Source organism: Schistocerca serialis, chromosome 8, assembly GCF_023864345.2.
Source record: "Schistocerca serialis cubense isolate TAMUIC-IGC-003099 chromosome 8, iqSchSeri2.2, whole genome shotgun sequence".
NCBI classification, from domain to species: domain Eukaryota; kingdom Metazoa; phylum Arthropoda; class Insecta; order Orthoptera; family Acrididae; genus Schistocerca; species Schistocerca serialis.
The window spans coordinates 590,328,504-590,354,566 of record NC_064645.1 but is presented as its reverse complement, the minus strand read 5'-3'; the positions used below and the strand labels follow the sequence as shown (position 1 = coordinate 590,354,566).

Here is a 26,063-nt window from a genome sequence, read left to right as displayed (position 1 = left end):
ATAAACTCTGAAAAAAACGGCGTCGTTGCGCTGAAAACACGTGCGATGCTCAAAAGCGGCGGGTCGATCCGGGGGGTGCAACAACCGTAGTAGGGTGGGATGACGACGGCCGTGGAGAAGCTACGCAGGCGAAGGGCCGTCGCGTGGCGTGGTCCGGTACGACGACAGGAACGTGATGAGGGCCTCCTGACGAGAGTGCGTAGCACGAAGGCGGTCCATATGATCCTTGAATGTGCGTACAAAACGTTCCGCTGCACCATTCGATTGAGGGTGGAACGGCGGAGTAAGAACATGGCGAATGCCATTGGCAGAACAAAAACTTTCAAATTCAGCAGAGGTAAATTGTGGACCATTGTCAGACACTAAAACTTCTGGAAGACCCTCAAGACAAAAAATGGAAGTCAACGCCTGTATAGTTTGTGCAGACGTTGTAGACTGCATGGGCACAACAAACGGAAAATTACTAAATGCATCTATCACGATGAGCCAACGAGAATTCCAATATGGACCAGCGAAATCAATATGTACTCGCTGCCAGGGACCGGCAGGGCGTGCCCACTCAAAATAGCGTTGAGGCGGAGCAGCTTGGTGTTCGGCACACGTCGAACAATCGGTAGACATCTGCGTAATCTGCTTATCAATGCCGATCCATGTACAATGACGGCGGGCAAGCTGCTTGGTGCGGACCACTCCCCAATGACCTTGATGCAACAAGTCGAGGACCTTGGATTGGAGCACTTGGGGAACCACTACACGAAGCAGGTCATTCTCGGTGCGTAACAGCAAAACTCCGTGCGAAACAGACAACAGATGACGTTGCGGATAATAGCGACGAACCACAGGATCCGATATGTCCTTTGCCTTGGACGGCCAACCACGTTGAACAAAACGTAAGAGTAAACTCAGATGAGGATCCGTAGCTGTCTCACGAGCCACCTGACGATAATCAATCGGAAAATCCCGGAGGGATTGATGCTCATCGGCGTCAATCTGATGGCAAGAGTCGTCAGAGGAATCGAAGACATCATCCGCAGCAATCGGCAATCTAGAAAGCGCGTCAGCGTTTGCATGCTGAGCTGTAGGGCGATACAGTATCTCATACTGGTATTGTGATAACAAAAGAGCCCAACGTTGTAGTCTCTGAGATGTCCGCTAAGGAACTGGTTTAAACGGATGAAACAGTGACGTCAGGGGCTTGTGATCTGTTACTAAATAGAATGGTCTACCATAGAGGTAGTGATGGAATTTTGTGACACCGAACACAATAGCCAACGCTTCCTTGTCCAACTGGCTATAATTACACTGAGCTTTGTTTAACAATTTAGATGCGAACGCAATAGGACGTTCGGTGTTACCGACTCGGTGAGACAACACAGCACCGAGGTCGAAAGAAGAGGCATCACATGCTAACACCAGAGGCTTGGTAGGGTCGTAATGGACCAGACAACGATCATCCAATAAAGCCTCTTTAAGCTGCTGAAAGGCTGATTGGCAATCAGCTGACCACACAAACGGAACATTCTTACGGCGGAGACGATGCAACGGTGCAGCAATCTGTGATGCATTAGGTATAAACCTAATATAATATGTCAATTTGCCAAGAACCGCTTGCAATTCATGCAGATTGCGAGGGGCGGGCAAATCACGAATAGCTGCTAAATGTGACTGGGAGGGATGAATGCCTTGAGCATTAATAACATGTCCCAGATACTCCAACTCCGTAAGGAAAAATGAACATTTATCGATGTTGCAACGTAGGCCTGCCTGAGACAACACTTTAAACAAACACTCCAAATTACGGAAATGTTCAGCAGGCGTCCGACCGGACACAACAATATCGTCTAAATAGTTGCAACACGATGGCACATTAGCCAGAAGTTGGGACAAAAAACGCTGAAAACTGCTGGAGCTGACGCACAACCAAAAGGCAAACGCAGAAAACGGAACAACCCCAACGACGTGTTTATGACAAAATACTGTTGTGATTGCTCGTCGAGGGGCAATTGCAAATATGCTTCACGGAGATCAATTTTGGAAAAGAAACGAGCTTCCCCTAACTTATCCATCAGCTCGTCCGGTCTAGGCAAAGGAAAAGAATCAATGACAGTCTGAGGATTAACTGTCGACTTAAAATCAGCACACAAACGTAACTTGCCAGACGGTTTCTTTATAATAACTAAGGGAGAAGCCCACTGGCTCGCTGAAACGGGTTGAATAACACCGTTGTTTTGCCAACGACGAAGTTCATCTTCTACAGGCGCCCGGAGGGCGTGAGGCACTGGACGAGCACGACAAAATCGAGGCTGAGCATTATCTTTTAACGTAATATGAGCGGCAAAGTTCGCAGCACAACCTAGTTCGTCTTTAAATATGTCACTGTATCGTTTACACAAATCGGTTATGCTATCTTGAGGAACAACAACCGAATTAATTTGCAACACATTGTCTTGGATAGACAGGCCAAACAAGTCAAAACAGTCTAATCCGAAAATGTTTACACTGTCTGTAGCACGGAGCACTGTGAATGAAACTGTTTTTGTATTGCCACGGAATGTGGCTGGCACGCTACATACACCTAACACAGGAATTTGTTCGCCACTGTAAGTAGCCAAAGAATGTTTTGCCGCTGAAAGTTTAGGGCGGCCGATAGCCGCATACGTAGCACTATTTATGAGAGTCACAGACGCACCAGTGTCTAATTGAAAATTGAAGGTCTTATCCTGGATGCGTAGCTTCACAAATAGTTTATTACACTGTCTCTGGATCGGTGCAGTGGAGGCGGAAGACATAAAATCAGCGCGTTTAGCGCGTGTTCGCTGCTTACGACAACTCGTGGGTTGGGCGGGTGGAACAACAACTCCCGCTTCACTTGCAGTCTGTACATTACTTTTTACAGCGATTGAATTACGCCTGGGTCGCATAGCAGAGGGCTGGGTGGGTGGCTTATTGCGAACAAGTTTATTACCCACACGAACCGTGGAAGAGTCTCTAAACGCGACCTCCTGGGCGGGCTGGCTTTGAAGAACATGAATATCCATGGGCTGGGCAGCACTAGAATTGTTCTTGCGTTTACGCAAACAAACAGTCTGGATGTGTCCTTTCCTTTGACAAAAGTGACAAACCGCGTTTCTTAACGGGCAACGTTCACGAGGATGAGCAAGAACACACTTAGGGCAAGACTTAACTCTATCAGTTTGCACACGCGGCTGACGAATGTGTTTAATATGAAGCGGCCGGCGAGTGTTTACAATCAGACTCTGCCGGTGGGGCCGCGGGCGTGACATAACTTGCTTAGCACAGGCAATTTGAGAAATACATGGCTGATATAACTCACACTCAGCATAGTCAAAAGTATCTTGGGCTTCAATGATGTTCATCACAGTCTCTAATGACGGGTCAGGCAACTTTAAGATAGCAGCACGAATACGAGAACCTGCAATGTTTTGAGTAATAGCGTCTCGTAACATGACATCACTGTAGGAAGCTCCACACACACAATTAAATCGGCACTGACGGGTGAGGCCCCGTAAATCTGTTAACCACTGTTTATTAGATTGATGTGGCAGTTTCTTTAATCTGAAGAACTTGAATCTGGCTGCTGCCACATGAACTCGCGACTCGAAATACTCAGCAAACTTGTTAACAACAACGTCATAGTCTAAAGCTTCTGGCTGGGATTCCGGGAACAACTTACAAAGTAGTCGATAGACGTCCACGCCTGCAGTGGAAATTAAATAAAGCTGCCGCTCAGTACCTGTGATTTTGTAGACTGTCATGTGCGCCTGCAACTGCGCGAAATATTCTCGCCATTCTTCTCTTGATGCATCAAAAGCACGGAAAGGTGGTGCTGCCTGTGCTTGTTCCTTTTGTGTTGGAGGATTAGCCGCTTGTTTGGCGATTGCTTCCACCAGACTTTGTATTTGCTGACTCTGTAACAAGATCAACTGTTGTAATTCGGCAGACATAGTGAACACAAATTAAACCAGCCCCCAAAATTTTATCGCTATAATTAGTATAACCAGAAACAAGTTGAACCAGCCCTGCACACGAGTTCGGAAGTCCTCGTCGCCAGTTTTGTGGCGGTGTTCGTAGCGACAAGCAATTCGCCGTAGAAACGGCTTACGAAGTCACCGCCACACTTTTAATAGCGGGCCGACCGGTCCGCTGGAACAGTGAATAGAAAGATGAAAGCCCAAACACTCAGATTAAATAAAAGTCGGTACTTATCTTTATTAAAGAAGATACAGCAATACAATAGTTAACTCCATGTCTACAGAAATCTGTCTAGTTCGAGTCGGAGCGGCTAGGTCAGCGTCGGCTGACGACAAACAACAACTCTGCTGCGATGAACACACGACTGACTAGCAAGTACACAATTCGGTGGCGAGTATACAACTGAGCGGCGAATACAGAACTGTCCTAGCGCTCGCGACTCCAGCGCTTAAGAACCCAGAAGCCAGCGGTGGCGCGCGCAGACTCCCGGCGATTTCCTGTATCGCTGGCGCTGCTTATGCGGACGGCGTCCGGACTTTGATGCTGCCAACCTTTTGGCAGCGGGCTCGGTTAGCATTACTGGCTAGGATATAACAGTTTCTCTACATAGGTGCAGCTGAGAGCAACGAGGGATTGAGATCTGTACATCCTGTCAATGCCAGAGCAGCAGTACGTTAGCCTGTTTGCTTCGTGCGGCGATGTAGCTTGCAGCTGGCGAGATGTGCGCGGTGAAGGTGAGACTCAGTGGCCACGAAAGAAATGCAGAAATCTCAAGGTCTAGTGATCAGGCAGATGAATCACAATCTACTCTCTACCAGAGTCCTGAAATCACGATTCCAGTGTGTGATACACTCGTTTGCTGGTCATACCAAGGACCAATTTAGCTCACTGACAGAGCGCACAAGGATACCAAACGTGAAGACTGGTAAACCAAAAACGAATAAGTGTACCTTCGGCAAACGAGCAGTCCGAGACGTTTCAAATCACATTGTCGGTACAGTAAGAACTTCACCACAGGCTCCCCAGGCCAAACTATTTGCAAGTGTAGTCAGTCTCGGGACAGGTCCCAAGCACCAACTACATCTACCAGAGCTTCAACCAGAAGTCCTTCCAGACCGCAGTCCTGCCCCCGAGTGCTTCGCACCAAAAAATAAATAAATAAGTAAAATAAAACAAAAAAAGAAATAGAAATAAAAAAATAAAAAAATTTGTCCTAGGGGTGAAAAACTACCCTTGAATGCGGAAGAATCAACAAAAGATCAACGGCATGAGATGGCAATGGTAACCACTGCATTAAAGACACGTAACGTGTATCCACTGGACATGTGGCCTGTAATTGAAGAAATGTAATGATGATCTCTCCTTTAGCAAAAGATCCTGGAATAGTCTCCCATTCGGTTCTCCAGGAGGGGACCGCCAATGGAGGGCTTACCAGGAGAAAAAGGTTGAATAATCAACGAAATAATAACGTTCTACGAGTCGGGGCGTGGAATGTCAGAAGCTTCAACGTGGTAGGGAAACTGGAAAATCTGAAAAGGAAAATGCAAACACTAAATATAGATATAGTAGGGATCAGTGAAGTGAAGTGGGAAGAAGACAAGAATTTTTGGTGAGATGAGTATAGGGTAATATCAACAGCAGTACAAAATGGCAGAACGGGAGTAGGATTCGTTATGAATAGGAACGTAGAGAGTGTGTTACCGTTAACAGTTCGGTGATAGGGTTATTCATATCAGAATCGACACCAAACCTACACCGACAACGATAGTTCAGGTATACACGCCGACGTCATAAGCTGAAGATGAAGTGTACGAGGATATTGAAAAGGTAATATAGGATATAAAGGGAGATGAAAATCTAATAGTCATGGGGGACTGGAACGCAGTTGTAGAGGAAGGAGTACAAGAAATACAGGACAATTTGGACTCTGGACAAGGAATGAGATAGGAGAAAGACTAATTGTGTTCTGTAATAAATTTCAGTTAGTAATAGCGAATACTGTCCTCAAGAATCACAAGAAGAGAAGGTATTTTTGGAAAGGGCCGGGTGATACGGGATGATTTCAGTTAGATGACATCATGGTCAGACAAAGATGCCTGAATCAGATACTGTATTGTAAGGCGTACCCAAGAGCAGATACAGAGTCAGATCACAGCATAGTAGTGATGAAGAGTAGGCTGAAGTTCAAGACATTAGTCAGGAAGAATTAATACGCAAAGAAGTGGGATACGGAAGTACTAAGGAATGAAGTTCTCTAAGGTTATAGATACAGCAATAAGAAATAGCTCAGTACGCAGTAAAGTTGAAGAGGAATGGACATCACTAGAAAGGGTGAAGTCGCTGAGGAAGGAATTAAATAGGAAGTGCTTGGAAGCTACGACGAAATGGCTGCTAGAAAAATGTGAAGACATCAAAAAGGAAATGATAGTCGATAGGACTAACTCAGCATACAGGAAAGTCAAAACAACCTTCGGTGACATTAAAAGCAAGGGTGATAACATTAGGAGTGCAACGGGAATCGCACTGTTAAATGCAGACGAGAGAGCGCATAGGTGGAAAGAATACATGAAAGCCTCTATGATGGGGTAGATTTGACTGATGTGATAGAAGAAGAAACAGGAGTCCATTTCGAAGAGACAGGTTACTCTGTATTACAATCAGAATTAAAAAGAGCTTTGGAGGACTTAAGATAAAAAAAAGGGATTAAGGATAGATAACATTCCATCAGAATTTCTAAAATCGGTGGGAGAATTGGCAACAGAACGACCATTCACTTTGGTGCGCAGAATGTATGTGTCTGGCAACATACCATCTGACTTTCTGAAAAACATCGTCCACACAATTCCGAAGACAGCAAGAGCTGATAAGCGCGAGAATTATCGCACAATCAGCTTAATAGCTCATGCATCGAAGTTGCTAACAAGAATAATATACAGAAGAATGGATGAGAAAATTGAGGTTGCGCTAGACGACCATCAGTTTGCCTTTGGGAAAGGTAAAGGCACGAAAGAGGCAATTCTGACGTCGCGGTTAATAATGGAAGCAAGACTAAAGAAAAATCAAGACACGTTCATAGGATTTGCCGGCCTGGAAAAAGCGTTCTACAAGGTAAAATCGTGCAACATGTTCGAAATTCTGAGAGAAATTGGGGTAAGCTATAGGGAGAGACGGGTCATACACAATATGCACAACAGCCAAGAGGGATTAATAAGAGTGGACGACCAAGAACGAAGTTCTCGTGTTAGAAAGGGTGTAAGACAAGGACGTAGTCTTTCGCCCCTACTGTTCAATCTGTACGTCGAGGAAGCATTGATGGAAATAACAGAAAGGTTGAGGAGTGGAATTAAAATTCAAGGTGAACGGTTATCAATGATACGATTCGCTGATAACATTGCTCTCCTCAGTGAAAGTGAAGAAGAATTACTAGACCTGCTGAATGGAATGAACTGTCTAACGAGTACACTGTATGGACTGAGAGTAAAGCGAAGAAAGACGAAGGTAATGAGAAGTAGTAAAATTAAGAACAGCGAGAAACTTAATATCAGGATCGATGGTCACGAAAAGATGAAGTTAAAGAATACTGCTACCTAGGCAGTAAAATAACGAGTGACGGACGGAGCAAAGAGGCTATCAAGAGGAGAATAGCGATGGGCCAAAAGGGCAATCCTGGCAAAGAGAAGTCTACGAATATCAAATATCGGCTTTCAAATATCGGCTTTAATATGAGGAAGACATTTCTGAGAATGTGCATCTGGAGTACAGCATCCTGAGGTAGTGAAACATGAACTGTGGGAAAACCGGAACAGAAGAGAATCGAAGCACTTGGGATGTGGTGCTACAGACGAATGTTGAAAATTAGGTGGAGTCAAATGGCTCTGAGCACTATGGGACTCAACTGCTGAGGTCATTAGTCCCCTAGAACTTAGAACTAGTTAAACCTAACTAACCTAAGGACATCACAAACATCCATGCCCGAGGCAGGATTCGAACCTGCGACTGTAGCGGTCTTGCGGTTCCAGACTGCAGCGCCTTTAACCGCACGGCCACTTCGGCCGGCAATTAGGTGGACTGATAATACATGAATTGTGGAGGTTCCTTGCGGAATCGGAGAGGAAAAAGAAAATGTGGAAAAAACTGATAAGGAAAACGGACAGGATGATAAGACATCTGTTAAGACATGAGGGAATTATGCACTTCCATGGTACTAGAGGGAGCTGTAGAAGGCAAAAACTATAGAGGAAGACAGATATTGGAGTACATCCAGTTAATAATAGAGGACGTAGGTTGCAAGTGCTACTCTGAGATGAAGAGATTAGCACAGGAGAGGAATTGGTGGGCGGGCCGCATCTAACCAGTCAGAAGACTGATGACCCAAAGAAAAGTTCTACGACATTTCCACTTACGTACACAGATAACATTGGTTCCACTTCCTTTAACGTTCATAGTCTACTTTTCCTGCTTTAATGATGCATGTATCTCCCCTTGCATCTACATGAGTACATTTGAATTCAGAATTAAGTACCTGGCAGAGGGTTCATAGAAACCTTTGACACTTTTCTCTAGCGTTCCACTCTCGTATCACGCCCAGGATAGACGAACAGCTAAGTCTCCCTTACGAGCTCTGATTTCCCTATATTATTAACATGATCATTTTCCCCTACATAAACTTGCGTCAACGAAACACTTTAGCAATAGGTGGAGGCTAGAGATAAAAATTTCGTGTGGAGAACTCGCCGAAACGAAGACCTCCTTTGTTTTAATGATTGCCGCCCAACACATGTTGTCATATCCGCGACACTCATCCATAATTTGCCATAGTACAAAACGAAAACATCAACAGTGTGAAACCGAACTCGCAGTTTCTTTACATGGCATCCTGAAAGCCATTAGTCAAAGCAGTCAAGTAGATGCAGTATTTCTCCATATTTATCCATTTCCATACCACGTCTAAACTGACTGTCAAAAGTGCAGTCGCGTGTAATTGTGTCCGAAGTGCACCTTTTTTTGTAGGGACGACGTAGCAAGTTACCTGGGACGGAGGATCATCGACGGGTGCAGAAGTATCTCCGAGTGCGCCCCAGGTAAGTGTGTTGCGACCCCTGTCGTATAGTAATCACGTTATGGAAAACATTTTAGTAACCTCAGACTTCTGCAGACGATCTAATTGTGCGTCATCTGAAAAACAAAACTACACATATAAATCCGCATTTTTTGACCAGTGGGAGAGAGACACGGAGATGATGAATCTCAATTGGCAGACTCTTGAACACAGACACAAACTACCCGGAGAAAGCCTAGTTATTAGGTTTCTAGAACCAAGCGTTAAGTGAGTCTTTGAATATACTACAATCACCTACGCTTCGGTCCTATAGGGACAACATGGACAGTTTAGACTAATTACAGCGCCGACTGAGGCGTTTTAAGCAATCATTCCTTCCGAACACAATATGTGGATGCATCTTAAGAAACCTACACAACTGTTACAATGGTATGTACCCTCTGCCATGCATTGGATATAGATGAAGAATTTTTGTAACAAAGAAAACTGTTTTCATGTTTTTAAATCTCATACAATGGTCGCACTCACATTGCGCTAGAAGTGGGAGAAGAAAATACGTACAGCTCATGCCATCTGTGCAGGATTAACCAAACATCAGTAGACAAAATTTCAGAGTTTATCCAGAGACCTTTTCTGAGTATTTTGGTGTATACACCAATGGTTTCTGATGGCTCGTTACAAAGTAATAATGTAATTATGACTTATCAGGATTAGATACGAGAATTATAATATTGTTTTGTAAGTAGGCTGTTTATGTTTTCTTCTTGGCAACGTTACGTAGCGCTCTGTATGAAAATCACTGGCTGTGCTGTGTGCAGTCTGTGGCTAGTTTGCATTGTTGTCTGCCATTGTAGTGTTGGGCAGCTGGATGTGAACAGCGCGTAGCGTTGCGCAGTTGGAGGTGAGCCGCCAGCAGTGGTGGATGTGGGGAGAGAAATGGCGGAGGTTTGAAATTTGAAAGACTGGATATCATGAACTGCTATATACATTATGACTTTTGAACACTACTGAGGTAAATACATTGTTTGTTCTCTATCAACATCTTCCATTTGCTAACTATGCCTATTAGTAGTTAGTGCCTTCAGTAGTTTGAATCTTTTATTTAGCTGGCAGTAGTGGCGCTCGCTGTATTGCAGTAGTTTGAGTAACGAAGATTTTTGGTGAGGTAAGTGATTTGTGAAAGGTATAGGTTAATGTTAGTCAGGGTCATTCTTTTGTAGCGATTTTTGAAAGTCAGATTGCGTTGCGCTAAAAATATTGTGTGTCAGTTTAAGCACAGTCCTGTATAATTGTTTAAAGGGGACGTTTCAATAAATTCTCAACCAATAACAGTAGCAAACAACATCACTTCCAAATACAGCTTCACTGTTAACTAATTGTTTCACTGTCTACACCATTGTTTGCAGCCCGCTCCATTTTCCTATGCACAATTACCAAATTACTACTTTGAACATTAGTTAATTCATTACTCGGTGGCGCTAACACACTGCTTTCGTCTTCACTGTCATTTGTCAGTTTACTTTGGAGCCTAGTATTACGTTTTTCACACGACATTATTGTCACAATATTTCACACGATAACACAGAAAAGCACAATTTGAAGAGCAAAAATAAGAGAACACAATAACGTAGCACTGAAAATAATATCTCGTTAATTGCAAGCGCAGCTGCGAAATGCTTGCTGCAAATCTACATGCATGCCACAACTGTTTTACTGTGCAACAATGAAAAACTACAACTACAAAGGAAATTCTCTGTATAATTACGCGCTAGCAATAAACAAAAGCTACACTAATTACACAAACTACAAGAAAAAAATCAGAAGATTCCAGTGAGGTATCCTCGGCTAAGGGTCGACATATGAAACGTCCCCTTAGAACAATTATAGATGACTGTGCTTAAACTGACACACAATATTTTTGGCGCAACGCAATCTGACTTTCAGAAATCCCTAGAAAAGAATGGCCCTGACTAACATTAACTTATACCTTTCACAAATCACTAACCTCGCCAAAAATCTTCGTTACTCGAACTACTGCAATACAGCGAGCGCCACTACTGCCAGCTACATAAAAGATTCAAACTACTGAAGGCACCAACTACTAATAGGCATAGTTAGCAAATGAAAGATTTTGATAGAGAACAAACAATGTATTTACCTCAATAGTGTTCAAAAGTCATAATGTATATAGCAGTTCATGACATCCAGTCTTACAAGTTTCAAAACTTCGCCATCTCTCTCCCCACATCTACCACTGCTGGCGGCTCATCTCCAACTGCGCAACGCTACGCGCTGTCCACATCCAGCTGCCGCTGCCCAACACTACAATGGCAGACAACAATGCAAACTAGCCACAGACTGCACACAGCACAGCCAGTGATTTTCATACAGAGCGCTACATAACGTTGCCAATAAGGAAACATAAACAGCCTACTTACAGTTTATACGAAAATACTTCAACAGCGGTGCAAAAGGTAATCACCAAAATGTATAACACGAATGGATCCGATTATTCATGGGCTTCTACGTACAGATGCGTAGCTGCTGCGGGAACAACTGAGCATATCGTCGCCGTGTCGTCTTTCCATTGCGCTCAGGGAACCCATAGATGGGGACGCATATTGGCCGATTGTTCATGAGGGTACATATCCAATCTGTGGTGTATCGCTGTTAACGTGCAACCAACACTGCCGGGAAAACCAACCCGAGACTTCACCGAGCAGTACTGAATACTGGCTTGAGGACCAAGAGTAAAGTAGGCCTTCTGTTGTCAACAATAACTAACGTGAGTGAATGGAATAAGTTGGTGTTCAAACAAGATACACAGCGCTTACCGTCGACATTGTCACTATTGTGAAGATATTTTCAGTGCAATATCAGTTCAAGGGCTAAGAAATCCAACGAAATGTAATTTCTCTGTAAAGGACCAGTGGTTGAAGGCCTAAGAAATTGAAGGAATTCTAATTACTCTGTAAAGAGCCAGTGGAGATCGAGCGTCCCTTATATTAAATATTAGGAAAATATCCCTAGACAGCCTCCAAAATTATGTCGGAGAATTCTGTTTCACCCTGTATACATGCAAAATGATCTTTCCGTTAGAATTACAACGGCCCTTACCCACATTACTTGTAACAAATGCTGATTCACGGGAATGGACCATATTTGATTTTAAAGTATCCTTTGTCGAGTAGAATAAATACGGTTTTCTCAAATAATTTAGCCATTGCCGTTCTTGTTCGATCAGCTCCGGGCTTCTTCATCAGCTCACCTGGTAAGGATAGAGCAGAGTGGCCGTCGTCCTTCTGCCTGCCAGGCAAATCGCGGAGTTGGGACAGGGGGTTGGTTGACCCATCCCGCACATTTTCCGGCTGCAAATTTCATTGCGTCTTTCACTGGATGCAGTTTACAGTACATCGGTATAATGCAACCGTGTTTAATACATTGATGGGTGTCTGAACTGTCGCTTTCCGTAGCTCGACGAAGTTATGAAAACTAGAAACTCTATTTCGGCAAAGTTTGGCAAAGGTTCAAATCTGTCCTGAGTGCGAAACAGAATTGAATCCGCGTCATGGGCCTGTAATACTTACTTTTGAACAGCCCGACTACCAAACAAATCCCAGTTGCGGACTGCCTGCTAAGACCACAGAGCTTTCTCTTGCACTCGTCAGTTCTAACTCTACGGTTTAGTAGACTCACATACAAACATTTAAAGATATGTGTAAGAATTTTGCAAGTAACAAACGCTCTCATTCCAGAGCCCAGGAGGAGTAGATGCCCCGACTTGTTCTCTCGCTCCCGTAGGGGAAGCGTGTGATGTATTACAGTCTCTGTGAGCTTGCAACGTAACCTTTGTACTAGCGGTTGTATAGTTATAACTCGACCTGGTTGGAAGATTACCCGACTTGCCATGTCCTACAGCTCCTGCAAGCCATCCTCCGTAGTGATGGCTTAACATATTCGTGTGGTCCACAAAGCTACAGGCCCCTGCATGTTATTGCCGGGCATTAATAATATCTAGCGGGAGGGTTTAACCAAGCGGTAAAAATTTGAAGGCAACGGATAACGCAATGGATTTTTAGAACCACTAAAGAAGGCACCTATACAGGGCTTAAAAGGGAGCATAGAGCTATTATTAACTTTCATTGCCCAGCATTCAACTGTGGTACTGACTTTCACCTATTCTTTATGATGAAGGGAGGAAATAGTCAATCGAGGGCATAGGTTAATTGATATTTATTCAGTACGGATGGCATTTCAACAACTAGCCGTGTACCTATTGGAATATATTGTACAATATCAGAGCAGGACTCTCTAGTTACATGATTCACTTTTGTAACGTAGTTATGAAAAGGGAGGGGGGAGCGCAGACCTGGCTTCAATGTAATTTTATGCAGGCACACAATGCGAGATACTCTGTGTGAGCGATGATCGTGGTCATTACGTATCTGCTTTTCGCTCTGTGCTTACGAAGACGACAAGCCAAATGATTCGCGTGCTCCGAGTATGACTAGAGCCCGCGTACGGGATATCCACCGATTTCGGACTTAGAAAATTTCTGACTAGTAGCGTCAGCCATCAACCACCAAGCGTACATGGAGAACCAGGGGCTCAAGGATGCAACAGCTTTGTCTATATAAGTAATGAATCTGGTAAGAAGGCTTCAGTCTTCGTGCAACCGCGGGTCCAACAGTATCGGACCGCTCACACAGAAGATGCCACGATATTATAGGAGAAGAACGCGTACCCGCCCTACAGTGTATAAAGCAGTAGACAATATTGCTATTAATGCCTCAAACTACGTAGGTTCACAAGTCGTGCTGCGTGGTACATCAGTGTTCTGTGGTGGAGTCCTTAACTTCACCATTACCAATAATGATACCTTGCAGCATGGTAACGGATGGGTAACCGTGGCCCTTGTCCATGGACCAAAAGCCTCATTTACCTTGTCATGTTTGTGAACACAGTGCGATTAGTAGTTACGTAACGACCACGGTCATCGCTCACACAGAGTTTCTCGCATGTGCCTGATGCAATATTGTAAGTAATAATTTTTTGGTAAGGAATAGGAAAGGGAAAAATTTTGTTTAATTTCTGTGATAATGGGTGAGATAACCAACAAGATTAATTTCTTTACAATGGTCAGCACCTTTGACCCACACTAACACAGATTCGGATTCATTTATTTTAAAATGATTCCTGGTCCTCAGAACGAACGGCATTGACGGCAGGTAATATGATTTACCCAGGTCTCTATTGTAGATCTCTGCGACATGAAATGTTCGGTATGCGATGACGTCACAGCTGTTAAAGCTTTCAAGGCCTGCCACTTTGTCGACTTTTGGTCCACGGACAAGGGCCACGGTTACCCATCCGCTACCATGCTGCAGGGTATCTTTATTGGTAATGGTAAAGTTAAGAACTCCACCACAGAACACTGATGTACCATGCAGCAAGACTTGCGCACCTACGTAGTTAGAAGTATTAACAGCAGTATTGTCTATTGTTTTATACACTGTAAGGCGGGTACGCGTTCTTCTCCTATAATATCGTGGCATGTTCAGTGTGAGCGGTCCAATGCTGTTCCGTACGTGGCTGCACGAAGACTGAAGCCTTCTTACCAGATTCATTAGTTATATAGACAAAGCTGCTGCATCCTTGAGCCCCTGGTTCTCCATCTTAGGTTATCAACAAAATGCAGATTACTTCTAAGTTTGTGATATCCATCCCTGAGTTTGTCGTCAGGAATGAGAGGAAAGCGAAGAAGACAGGACCAATACATTTTTGGTTATGGTATCTTCAAGGTCCCCATGATAATTTCAATCCCAACATAACGCAAAATTACTGATGCTGTTGTTTTCAAACTAAGTGAACTAGTCTGAACAGAATTCAGGTTTGTTTGATACGCCACAAGCTCCCAAAATTCAGCTGGAAGGTATTCCATGAAAGATTACAGTACCTCTTTAGGCCCACTGGAATCACTTTCCTGTTTGTTCTCCACAGAAGGGCCCATCTCAGGCATGCTGGAATGGAAATGAACAAATTATGGGTTGTCACTAAACCAACATTTTTTTTAAATTGGTTGTGACACTTTACATATTTTTGTTGCAAATAAAGAAACAAACAAACAGAAATACTGTTCTTGAAAATCAATAACGATACTAACCAATTAGCTCTCCACCTCAAACCTCTTGTGGATTTGTCAACACCACCATTTGTTACATCTTCAATGTTTTTAGACTCTATTTCGTCATTAGCATCACATTCAGAGTCAGAAATCGTAGGCTGTTGATTCGTTTCAACAACTAAGTCATCCTCAGTGTCAGAATTTGAACATTCTGCATCAGTATGCGTGATATCTCTTCATCAGTTAGCACATGAGCTGAAAAAAAAGAAACAGTACATTATGAAGTAGAGATCTATCCTAAAAGTACACACCATGAAGCAAGGTACACAGACGTGTACCATAGAATCGTCGTTTACTGCACAGGAAAATTGAAATAACACACATTTGCTGCATTTCAGATAATTCTCCAGTATTTCAACTTTACTTATCACTCACTACAACAAAGATAAACACATATAGCTCTGTGTATTATTTACTTACTGTCATTACGACGCTGTCGGGCCGCCATATTCTTTCACAACAAACTTCTGATGCGTGTAACTCACGAAGTACTGCTACAAGAGGGCTCCAAGCGGTGTCGTTTGAAAGCACAAAGGTACACGACCGTGACCTCGCAGTCTCAGCACACAGAATACGCAACAGACAGTGACACAAGCTTCCGAACGAAGGTGCACTATGTTCACTTATAGACTGAAGAGGATAAAGACACATTGTTTTATGATAGTGAAATGGTCACACTGAAGTGATTACGGTGAGAACGTTGCTGGACTGTACATTTGCTGGGCATTTACAGGACCGTATATTACATGTTTTTTTGGTCAGGGAGAATAAGATATCTACGATACGATATTGCTGTACCTGTGTTGTTCTGAATTACGATGCAATTCTCCTTTGGCTATGCATAAGTGCCCACAGGAACATTGCATCGTAATTCAGAACAACACAGGTACTGCAATATCGTATTAACCCGCCGATACCGGGCAAGCGACATTCAAGTGAAAAGTATCATCTGTACGTGAGTACACATAAAAATGTACGAGTGCAGGTTGTAGAAGCATGGGTGACGGAATATGGAAGTTTGGGTGTGGCCGGGAGTGGTGCACGGACAACCAAATGGTAAAGCGATCGCTAGCGATAAACGGGAAATCCTGATCCGTGACACGGTCCGGCACCAATTTTTACTGTCGTCCTTCTATTCTGCAGCTTATAGTTGTTCATATTAGCAATTGTGAATACATGTAAAGTAATTATATTGCTATCTGCGATACTTTATGGAGGCGTGTTCAAAGTGTGAAATGATATGTCTTTGTTTGGGACTTCATCTTCTTTCAAACACATGCGTATCAATATAATTTTTTTGTTCAGTGGTCCACAGTTTCCATTGAATTATCTCCATACTTTTCCATTTACAAGGGAATATTTCTGGAATTAATAATAATATGTCGAGATTTTCTTTCGTCTATTGTCTCCTACAGGAATTTAATGGCACATAGTCTGTTTCATTGTATTTATGTATCACATATTTTATTCTGTATTCAGGCATATGGAACCTCATTACATTTGAGCATACGTGAGATTTTTACGAACGTATTATTTTCTCGACCTGATTTCGGTTTAATAAATTTTTCCACGTTTTCACTAACACCACTGGTGTTCATTCAAGAACCACGCTGTAGGAATCTACCCCACTCATTTTTATTGTACTCTAAGCTAGGTTGAAGTATCCTTTCATAAGCAGAGAGTGCAGCCTTATTAAATAAAGATTTCGTCTAGGCGTAAGTGTGTGTTTGTCGTTGTTGAACTTTGAGACATGTGCCAGTGGACAAAGAGAGATCCAGATAATTTCTGTTATCACATAAGCTCAGGATTTTCAGCTTATTATATATACGGCACAGTTGGCTGAATCATTTGCATTGCTCAGACTGTATTTATGAGATGCAATATGGTTACACATATAGTCGGCAGCTGCATGAAATCTGCAGTGACGAACCTAGTTTTAGTTTTGTCTTGGTTTGTTCGGGTTAACCCCACCGCTTTTTTCTTTACTCCATTGCCTCTGTGAAAGTCCTTACCACTCCTTAACATAAATAATGTATTTACCGAGAGTTCGATCTGATATGAAGGGTAGCATTTTAGGGTTTGAAACCAGGCTTCTAGCCTTTAATTAAATCCTCAGGTGAAGAAAGAAACCGGAGGGCAACCTTTCACAATTGAATTATTCTACAACTATGATATTCATTAATGTGAAGATTCTTGATCTTCCACTAAATTGTCAGTGCAGCTACAGATTTAAGTTTTGAAGTAATAGCAAAGTCCAGTGGAGGTTACTTTCAGTGATGTCGGGTATACCTTTCCGGTTCCCCAGTTAAGCCAATAATGGTATACATATTTCCTCTATCTGTACAACACTATAGAGGTAGGTGCATGCCGCTTATAAGCGCTACTTGGTCATTCAAAATGCAGCAACGTTCGATTTCAGTGTGGCTATATATTTCTATACCTTCTACCAAATTCATCTGTATTCCCTTCCTAGCATAATGCAGTAGTTACAAATTTTCTTCGATGCTGTTGCCTGCATGCCCGTTTTGGGGCAGCAAATGGTGCCTGGGTGTCACCATGTGTTACCTGAATCTTATGTTAAAACTCTAGCAGTTTCGCCAATATAAAATTAGAGGCACACAGAACAACTAAGATTACAAATACTAGGTATTTTTAGCACTGGAATTTTAAAATATAAGTTATGAATTAGTTTATTGCTTGAGGAGAGGCTAATACGGCTATTTTTTGAACAGAACATGTTTGAAACTTAATATGACACCTTATTAATGAGTGGTTCGCGGACATATTTCACAGCAGTGGATAGGGGGGGGGGGGGATGGGGAGAGAAGTAACGGGAGGGGGGAGGGAGGTAACTGTGCTAAAGTGCCGTTTATTGTAGATATGAAGCTGTTTATATTATAATAATTGTTTTTAAACCTGCTGCGAAGCTAATTTATAATGATTTACGCACAACCATTATTGTCATTTACCATTTAAGTTGTGTTAAGTTTATGTAGTTCATCTGTAAAAGGAACACTACTGAAAATGGAAGATAAACGACTGTACGATAAACCGTTGTCTTACATTACGTATAAGAAGTAAGTACTGGACATGTACATATTTAGTAGCTTTAGCAAATACATAATATAATTACAAACGACAGGGGAAAGACGTGCTATAAACAGAAAATACAAATATATATTCTGTTACATTAAGTCAGGATATCGTACATTTCACTGTATTCGAAAGATCAATTTCAAACAGCAATGCAGTTGACTTTTTCTGTCTATATTAACATTTACTTAGTTATTTACACATTAAATTAGACCGTAAACTAGACATGAAATGCTTTATACACAACTCATAACATATTTAAATTTGATATGAATTTGTGTGTTTCATTGCTACAAAGATGTGATTGCAGAAAGCAGGGAAGTTCCCACTCTGACAAGGGACTGTTTGACCTCGAACGCTTGAAACCACACGAAACTATGCTTAGACTAACACTAGGTTATAAAAACAACAATGGTCTGTGTTATTTACGTGCAAAGCTTCACACTCGTCTGCTAGCGCCATGAGACGGGAGAAATTGTAACTGTGTTAGCAAGTGCTCGAGCTGCGTGAATAGTATGGCTGCAATACGAATGCTTCTGTTGGAGTGTTCGCTCGCGAATTATTGCGTAAAATGTGTACAGTGATGTCATGAAGAGAATTAATTCAACGAATGTTGTCCAAATATTAAGGAAAAAAAGCTGCGACATGCTAAATACGAAAACGTAATAAGGGTCGAAGATCGAGATTTTGTGTATATATTATGTAACATAATAATTCAGAAACGGAATGAGGACGACGTTACGCTTAACAGATACACTGATTTTGAAGGACAGGAAGTACCTGAACCTGAATCTGCCTATTCAAGCCGTACACGACGTTCATCTCCAGAGCAACGGAACAGCCCACTCAAAGTGAATACGAAATATCTTCACCGATACAATCGTGGCCCAGAGTATTAGAAGATACTGACGACAAAGAACATTTATGAAGACTCCTAAAGAAAGCTAACGAAGCTCTGTAAGTGCATTGAAAGTAAATCAAATTGCAGATTGATTCTAAATTATGTTTCTTGCAAATTATGTGTCGAGCAGGAGCTCATTTCAGAAGAAACAAACTACCACAAATACAAACTATAAAAAAGCAATTATTGTCGGAATTTGATACAGAAGGGTCGTACGTATCTACAGTTCACTATTGCCATCTCTAAATGTTGGCACTAGAAGCGTACAAAATGGCTGGCTTGGATAATTTCAGAACATTGATTTTTTATCGACATTCTTAAAAAGGTTGAATATGGTATTTCGACTAAGGTTATTACTACATTTGTCACAAGCAAGCATGAAATGTGTCCATCATCAACACTATCTCACACGGAAAGAAAACTACAGCTCATGTATTGCAATCTGTACATAGTTGTATCCAAAGCTACGCGACTGATTTGACTCTACCAATGACAGGCAGACTAGAAACAGGTGGTACATTTGTTTTCGGTCCTCATATTTCAAAGAAACTTGGAACATCTCGCCTACAAAACATTCATGTGGAAGGAAGAAAAAGTGAAAAAATGACCAAACAACGCATGAAACGGTTTAGAATTTCGGTCGTTGGCGAAGAAGTGAAAAGAACCTATCGCTGTGTTATTCCTGATCAGGTCATACGGATCGTATCCTTCTAGATGCAAGTTTTCTAAAACGTGGTTCTGAAGGTATTTCCAACGCAATCAACAAAAGATTGTGAACTCCGTGACGTATATCTCTCGGCAATATGAGCGCTGTACCAGAGGGACTGCTGATTTTGTAAGACCACAATGTGACAAACCGCAAGTGAAGTCGCATGATTGTTGTTTCATATTCAGACTTCACTGTGTGATTTAGAATCAATTTTCTGCACGAAAGTACACGCCTAAGTTGCAATATGCTTGGACAAAGGTGGGTTATGATACTAACATACCCACAACATCATTTGAAAATGTAATTGGCGTGACTTTTGATATTTGACTGTTTGAATGCGAAAGTGATTTTGAATGTATAAACGCAGATTTAGTGAGGTGTGCACACTGTTTTCTTCCACTTCATCGAAATCCTGCTTCTGCATTAAGAGGAACAATGTAAGCACTACCAGATTTGTAGGATACGTGTGGTCTGCGTTTTTATAATTACTTTAAACAGAGAGGTTTTGCCACTGTTGACTGAAAATATAATAATGCACTGACGTCACTGAATTACGTATAATTTACCTGCTTTGATATTATTATCTTGTCACTTTGTTTCCCTCTATTAAAATGTCACCTGTGGTAGATTGCAATGTTTCTCTGGAAAGTGACACAGACCACTGTTTTTTTCATGATCGATTGTTATTATAAACATGGTTTCGTGCACTACCATGCGTTCGAAGTCGAAGGTGCCCCTTGTAAGTGTCGAGTTCCATCGTTGCATAAATACACACGGAACAAACTTCACACGATTCACTGACTGGTGGTGAACACATCTTTCCTCCATAAGAATATAATGGAATTATTGTACATAAGAAGCATTTCAGCTACACATTTACAAATGCAATAAAATTACAGCACCGTGGAAATGTCATTGCGCGCTATTAGTACATCCTGTAAAAGACAAGTGAAGTATGGAAAGTGAAATTAGAGATAATGATTATCTGTAGAGGTCTAAACGCCCATAATCATGTACTATTAGACAGTATATGTGATCACATTCTCACTGTTGTTGGAATATGGTTTCCGTTTCCATGAAATTTTCGTAGGTTGTAGTATATGTAATCTTATCAGCTCTGTTGAAGTAAAAGATTTTCGTTCAAATCAGTGGCCCAAAATATTAACAGCGGAACTGTATATAGTGATTCAAACATGGAAATGAAAACAATATACAGAGCAGACTTACACAGAAAAATATATAATTTAATTCTCAGAAAAACTAGTTGCAATGCCACATTTGAAATACCCTAAAAACCTCAGATCTACAGTGCCATTTACATTTGCCTCTTTAAAACAATTAAGTCACACGATTTTAAATCCAGACAGATCCTTCAAAAAAAATCAACTTCAACAGGGATTTCAAGAAATACATTATAGTCAACATAGGATGACCTAAGATACTCAATACACAAAACATTAGCAATAAGGATGACTACCAATTATCACAGACGGAATTAGAAAAACAAGTGCAGTTATTGCCTCTGACATCACAACATATATGTTAAGATGGGACATACGACTACTAGTCGATGATGACAGAAACCATATGTTCAGATAATGTATGTAATCTGCTTTAAATGTATCTATAGCGAAGTTTATAGGACGTCCGTAACCATTTGGTCCTGACACCAAAAACTTCAACACAGTTGAGCTTCATTTCATACAAGTCAAACTGATCCGACGCTGCCTCAAGATAATATGCAAGCGGAAAATCTTGATAGTCAGCGCAACTCCTCAGCAGGTCGAGGCAGGCGGCACACACAACCCACGGACCACTAGCCAAGAGACAAACGATATTTTCTTGCTGATTGCTGGACAAGGAAGACCACGCTTGGAGACCCACGCTGCCGGAACGAGCCCCGAATCACCCCCTTGTACTGGCCGCTCCCTGCTTCTCCTTATCGACGGCGACAAATAGTCCATTGTTCAAGGTTATTCTATTTGACGGACGATCGGCGTGATAATATTAGCTGCGTTACGCGTGAGAGTACCCGTAGCAATAGGCAGTTAGCAACAGCCAGAAATAATAACTGTGCCTTACGTAGACGAAGACAATTCTTTGATGTTATTAATGCGTGCGACACTATTTGCAAGTAAGTCACGTGCCCACTTTTATTAATCGCAGCGCCTAATAAGCACTACGCTTTGCTCAGTATAAACATTCGCGCTGCAGGAGAGGCCATCATAACAATACACCTACGTAACTAGAGAAATTTATGGGGAACATATGCTGACCTTTGATTAAAATATTACTTTATCCTTAGAAAAGGGTCATTAATCCACTAGTTTATCATATAGGTTCATTCAGAGATTATTTTACAAATTTATTTCGTAGCAAAACTAAACATGTCGGTATAGCTTTCTCTCTAAAATAATACAGATAACGTTTCTTTATTTATCATGTAAAATCTGTAGCGTTTGAAATAAAGTTCCTGTGGCGTAATGGCGGCTGATGGCCTCTAACCATTAATGATCTAACGGCAGAGTTTAGCAACGCTAGGAAAAATCTTGCAACTCGATTCCATATCACAGGAGGGAAGTGCAGGTAAAGGAAACCACGACAACTCGAAATTAATAAGTGATATATTATTCGAACACACTTACATGATACATACAGCTTCAACAGACTGCCAGTATCTGTGTTTCAGAGAGTGTAGGAGACAAATAGTTTTTGTTATTCTTTCACTTTTAATATGTTCTTTTACACGAAACTGTTGAAAATGAAAACAAAAAGATTGAAAGCGAACGTGTCATACATTAGAAATTAATACGTACTTTTACAGAGATGCATTCAAAATCAAAATTAAGCTCTCGTTTTACGATCTAATGACTTGAATGTGTTGCAGATTAAAAAAAAAAAAAACGCTTTCGGTATTAACACGTGAACCCACATGAAAGTGTAAGAATTGAAAATGAATTAGAGATTCCAGTGCGCGAACTATTAACTAAATACAGACGAACAGACGCAGAACTGGATTTGCTATTACATAAATTTACAGGCTAGTGTGGAAAAATCAAATTTGTTTTATAATATAATAGTTAAAGTGTAAATCATTAGCGTCTGCGTAGCTAGATGAATGTGCTCAACGATATAATATAAATCGTATTATAATCTTAAATTTTTAAAACTAATATGAATGAATAAACAAACTCACCAGTCCGCATAGTTTGCGTCGGGCCTTGACGGCAGAAAACTCCTTGATCATATCTTCATAGTTCCGATGGTTACCAGTTAGGAGGGCGGCTTCGATGTGAAGAATGGACAAGGCGTTCCATCTCTCCTCAGACAATGTAGAACGTAGGTACGATATCAGTCTTTTAACAGCCGAAAACGAGCGTCCTGCTAAACAATTTGTGTCATACATAGAAATATTTTAAGAACAATGTCAACATTCGGAATCACGGACTGTAACCTCTCTTGTCGTAAAATTTTACTCAATTCGACTGTTATATCACTAAACTCACAAGTTTTCAAAAGTTCCGAGAAATATACACACATAAATATACATTCACTAGGGAAGGAAGGTTTCCTTCTCACTAATTCTACGTACAGGTTGTCGAGTAATTTTGAGAAATGTTTCAACTCTAACTTTTTCCCTTCAAGTCAGGGAAACTTCTTCAGAGCTCGCTTCATCGTCATCATGAAGTTTGCGTTTTCGTAATCTTTTATAGGTGCGTTCATAGTCTATATCAGTCACAATCTCCATAGATTTATTTTCATAATAGTCGAAGAAACCGCGAATCGATGCAATAAATACTACAGGTGATTCATATAATTCATGCACTATTTTAGTGTCAATATTTACACTTAGCAATTTCAGATTTACACTATTAAATCTCTGGAGTACGTCCTTTCAAACTATCATCATGAAAACTGTTTCTAGTCAGCTGAGTTGCTTCAATAAAGCTGAAGCATCATTTCAAGCAAATAGTGTTTCAAACTTATTGTTGGCAATATGTGTGAGGGCATTGATAATATCCTCCAAGTTTTCAAATAGACTTACACATGCTACCTCTCTTGCTGATCAACGTGCTTTTGATCAACTTCTTCGTTTTGCTTCCCGGTTTCATGAAAGAAAGTAGTTTATCCCAGAGCTGTGTAGAAGCAGAGAAAAAAATTATAAAGCTTTGGCACGACACTGAAAAATGAACATCTTGCAGCACTATTGCCGACTAAATTCAAAGCATATGCTGCACAAGGCACATAATGCTCTTTCGAATTTTGTTTTTTATTGCGTACCTGGAAATCAGTGTAGGTTACTGGCACATTGCTTGCGTTGTTATATCACTGGTCTCTACAGTCAATAACGTCAGTGGAATTTGTAGACAGACTTTTAATACGGCCTCAGCTAACTTTCGGACTTGTGTCACGGTTTTGGTAGAAACGGAAGGAAAAGTTCGGCAGGTTCACCATTCTCGTTTACATATCTTAACATGAAAGGTAATTGATCAATATGTGAAATGTCCGCTGACGAACCTACAATTTTAGAGATATATTTGGACTGTTTCATTTAACTTACGATAATTCTTTTTCTTCGTTCAGAAAGAAGCACTATTATTTCATCACATATTGTTGAAGAAAGATAACTTGTTTGTCCCTGTCCTGGATTTCCATATCATTCAATGTGCTCTGTGAGAAAAGGATCAAACACAGCTATAAGTTCAAGAGACGTCTTAAATTGACCATTATGTAATAAATGGAATCCTTCAACGTGTCCACTTAGGAGAAGTCCAGGACGTGTTAGCTTCTTCACTACTACAAACACCCTTTTCAACACACTGAGGCAGTACATTTTTTCTATCTCACCATACGACTCCAAATGGTTATCTGTTGTTCCAAGTGACTTTCCTCTTGTTAAGAGTGATAGCTCAGAATTTTTGTGTTCAAGTTAATTCTCATGATGAGATAAAATATTTGAAATACCTTTCCAAACTGCAATACCATTAGTAGTAATTGCAGCCTTACCTCCGAACAATTTACATGGTGTACAAAAAGCAAAACCGATGCAACATGAGTATACTAGAAAATCAGCGAAAGTTGATTCACCATTTAGAAGTTTATTGTAAAATACATTTTTGTTCAAATATCTTGTTTTATCGCCTATTGATCTTCTTGAATTAGAAAAATCGCCGTTAAATTTTTGATTAATGCCACATTGTAAGAAAATGTCGATTGTTGATTCATTGACACTCATTTCTGCGGGATCGTCACTAACGAAGTTATTTATTTTTGTAATGTCAAGCTTGACACTTGGTTTATCGTGAAACTCAAAATCAGGAATAATTCGCTTTTCTTCATTTTTAACTTTTGTTTCACCTGTATTTACTTCTTTTACAAAGGCTGCAGTGCCAGAAATATCATCCGTACTACTTTAACTTGAAGTCGAAACAGCAACATTTATAACGAAAAATTTTTCTACTCTGCCAAGCGTTATTAGAACGTTTACTTCTCGTTCTCGCATTTCCTTCGATAATTTCCGAAATGCAGCTCCAATTCATTTTGCATGTTTGCTTTTTTCACTGTTACTCATGTTAAGGCACCTACAAAATTGTCAACCAACAGTCAAAACAAAAGAAAAATATTGTAAAGGGAAAGAGGGAAAGACTGTATCCAGTTCCACTACACTGCACATGAGCACAAAGGTCTTTACTTTAAACATGGCACACGAGGACAAAGATTTTTTCTTTAAACACGGATCGATGAACTGACCAACACGGAATATTCGACGTAACTGTGAAAGAACGACAATGCAGAATAATTTAATTTCATTTTGGCCCCGTTTCTGTTGTCACTGAACAGCAGAAGCTCGCCTGATGGCTGGAATTCGTCTCGTAAAGAAAATGGGACAGTCCCTTTGTTGGCTTCTGTTTCCTGCATCGCCGGAAATTTTGCTGGGACGTAAATATGTTCTGAATAGTCTTGACACTGTCTTTCTAATTTAAAAAGCAAATAATTTTTGCAGTATCTTGCAGTGACGTGTGCTGGATCGACTCTTATCCCACTTATTCATATAACATTTTAGCGGTTTCTGTGGGCAGGGAACACAGACTACAAAGTTTAAGTAGTCTTGTTGGCAGTTGAT

At 41.1% G+C, this 26,063-nt stretch overlaps 1 protein-coding gene across 1 annotated transcript in view; it reads right to left on the bottom strand.

Moving 5' to 3' along the window:
* The window catches only part of LOC126417140 (proline-rich protein HaeIII subfamily 1-like), a 45,829-nt gene extending 30,758 nt beyond the window's left edge, over positions 1–15,071 (bottom strand). Inside the window, exons 1-2 of the mRNA XM_050085036.1 lie at positions 15,009–15,071; positions 3,755–3,929 (exon numbers count right to left, since the gene is read on the bottom strand). Coding sequence (XP_049940993.1) covers positions 3,755–3,929; positions 15,009–15,071 — 238 coding nt within the window. The remainder of the gene's footprint in view (positions 1–3,754; positions 3,930–15,008) is intronic.
* Between the last annotated feature and the right edge of the window lie 10,992 nt (positions 15,072–26,063).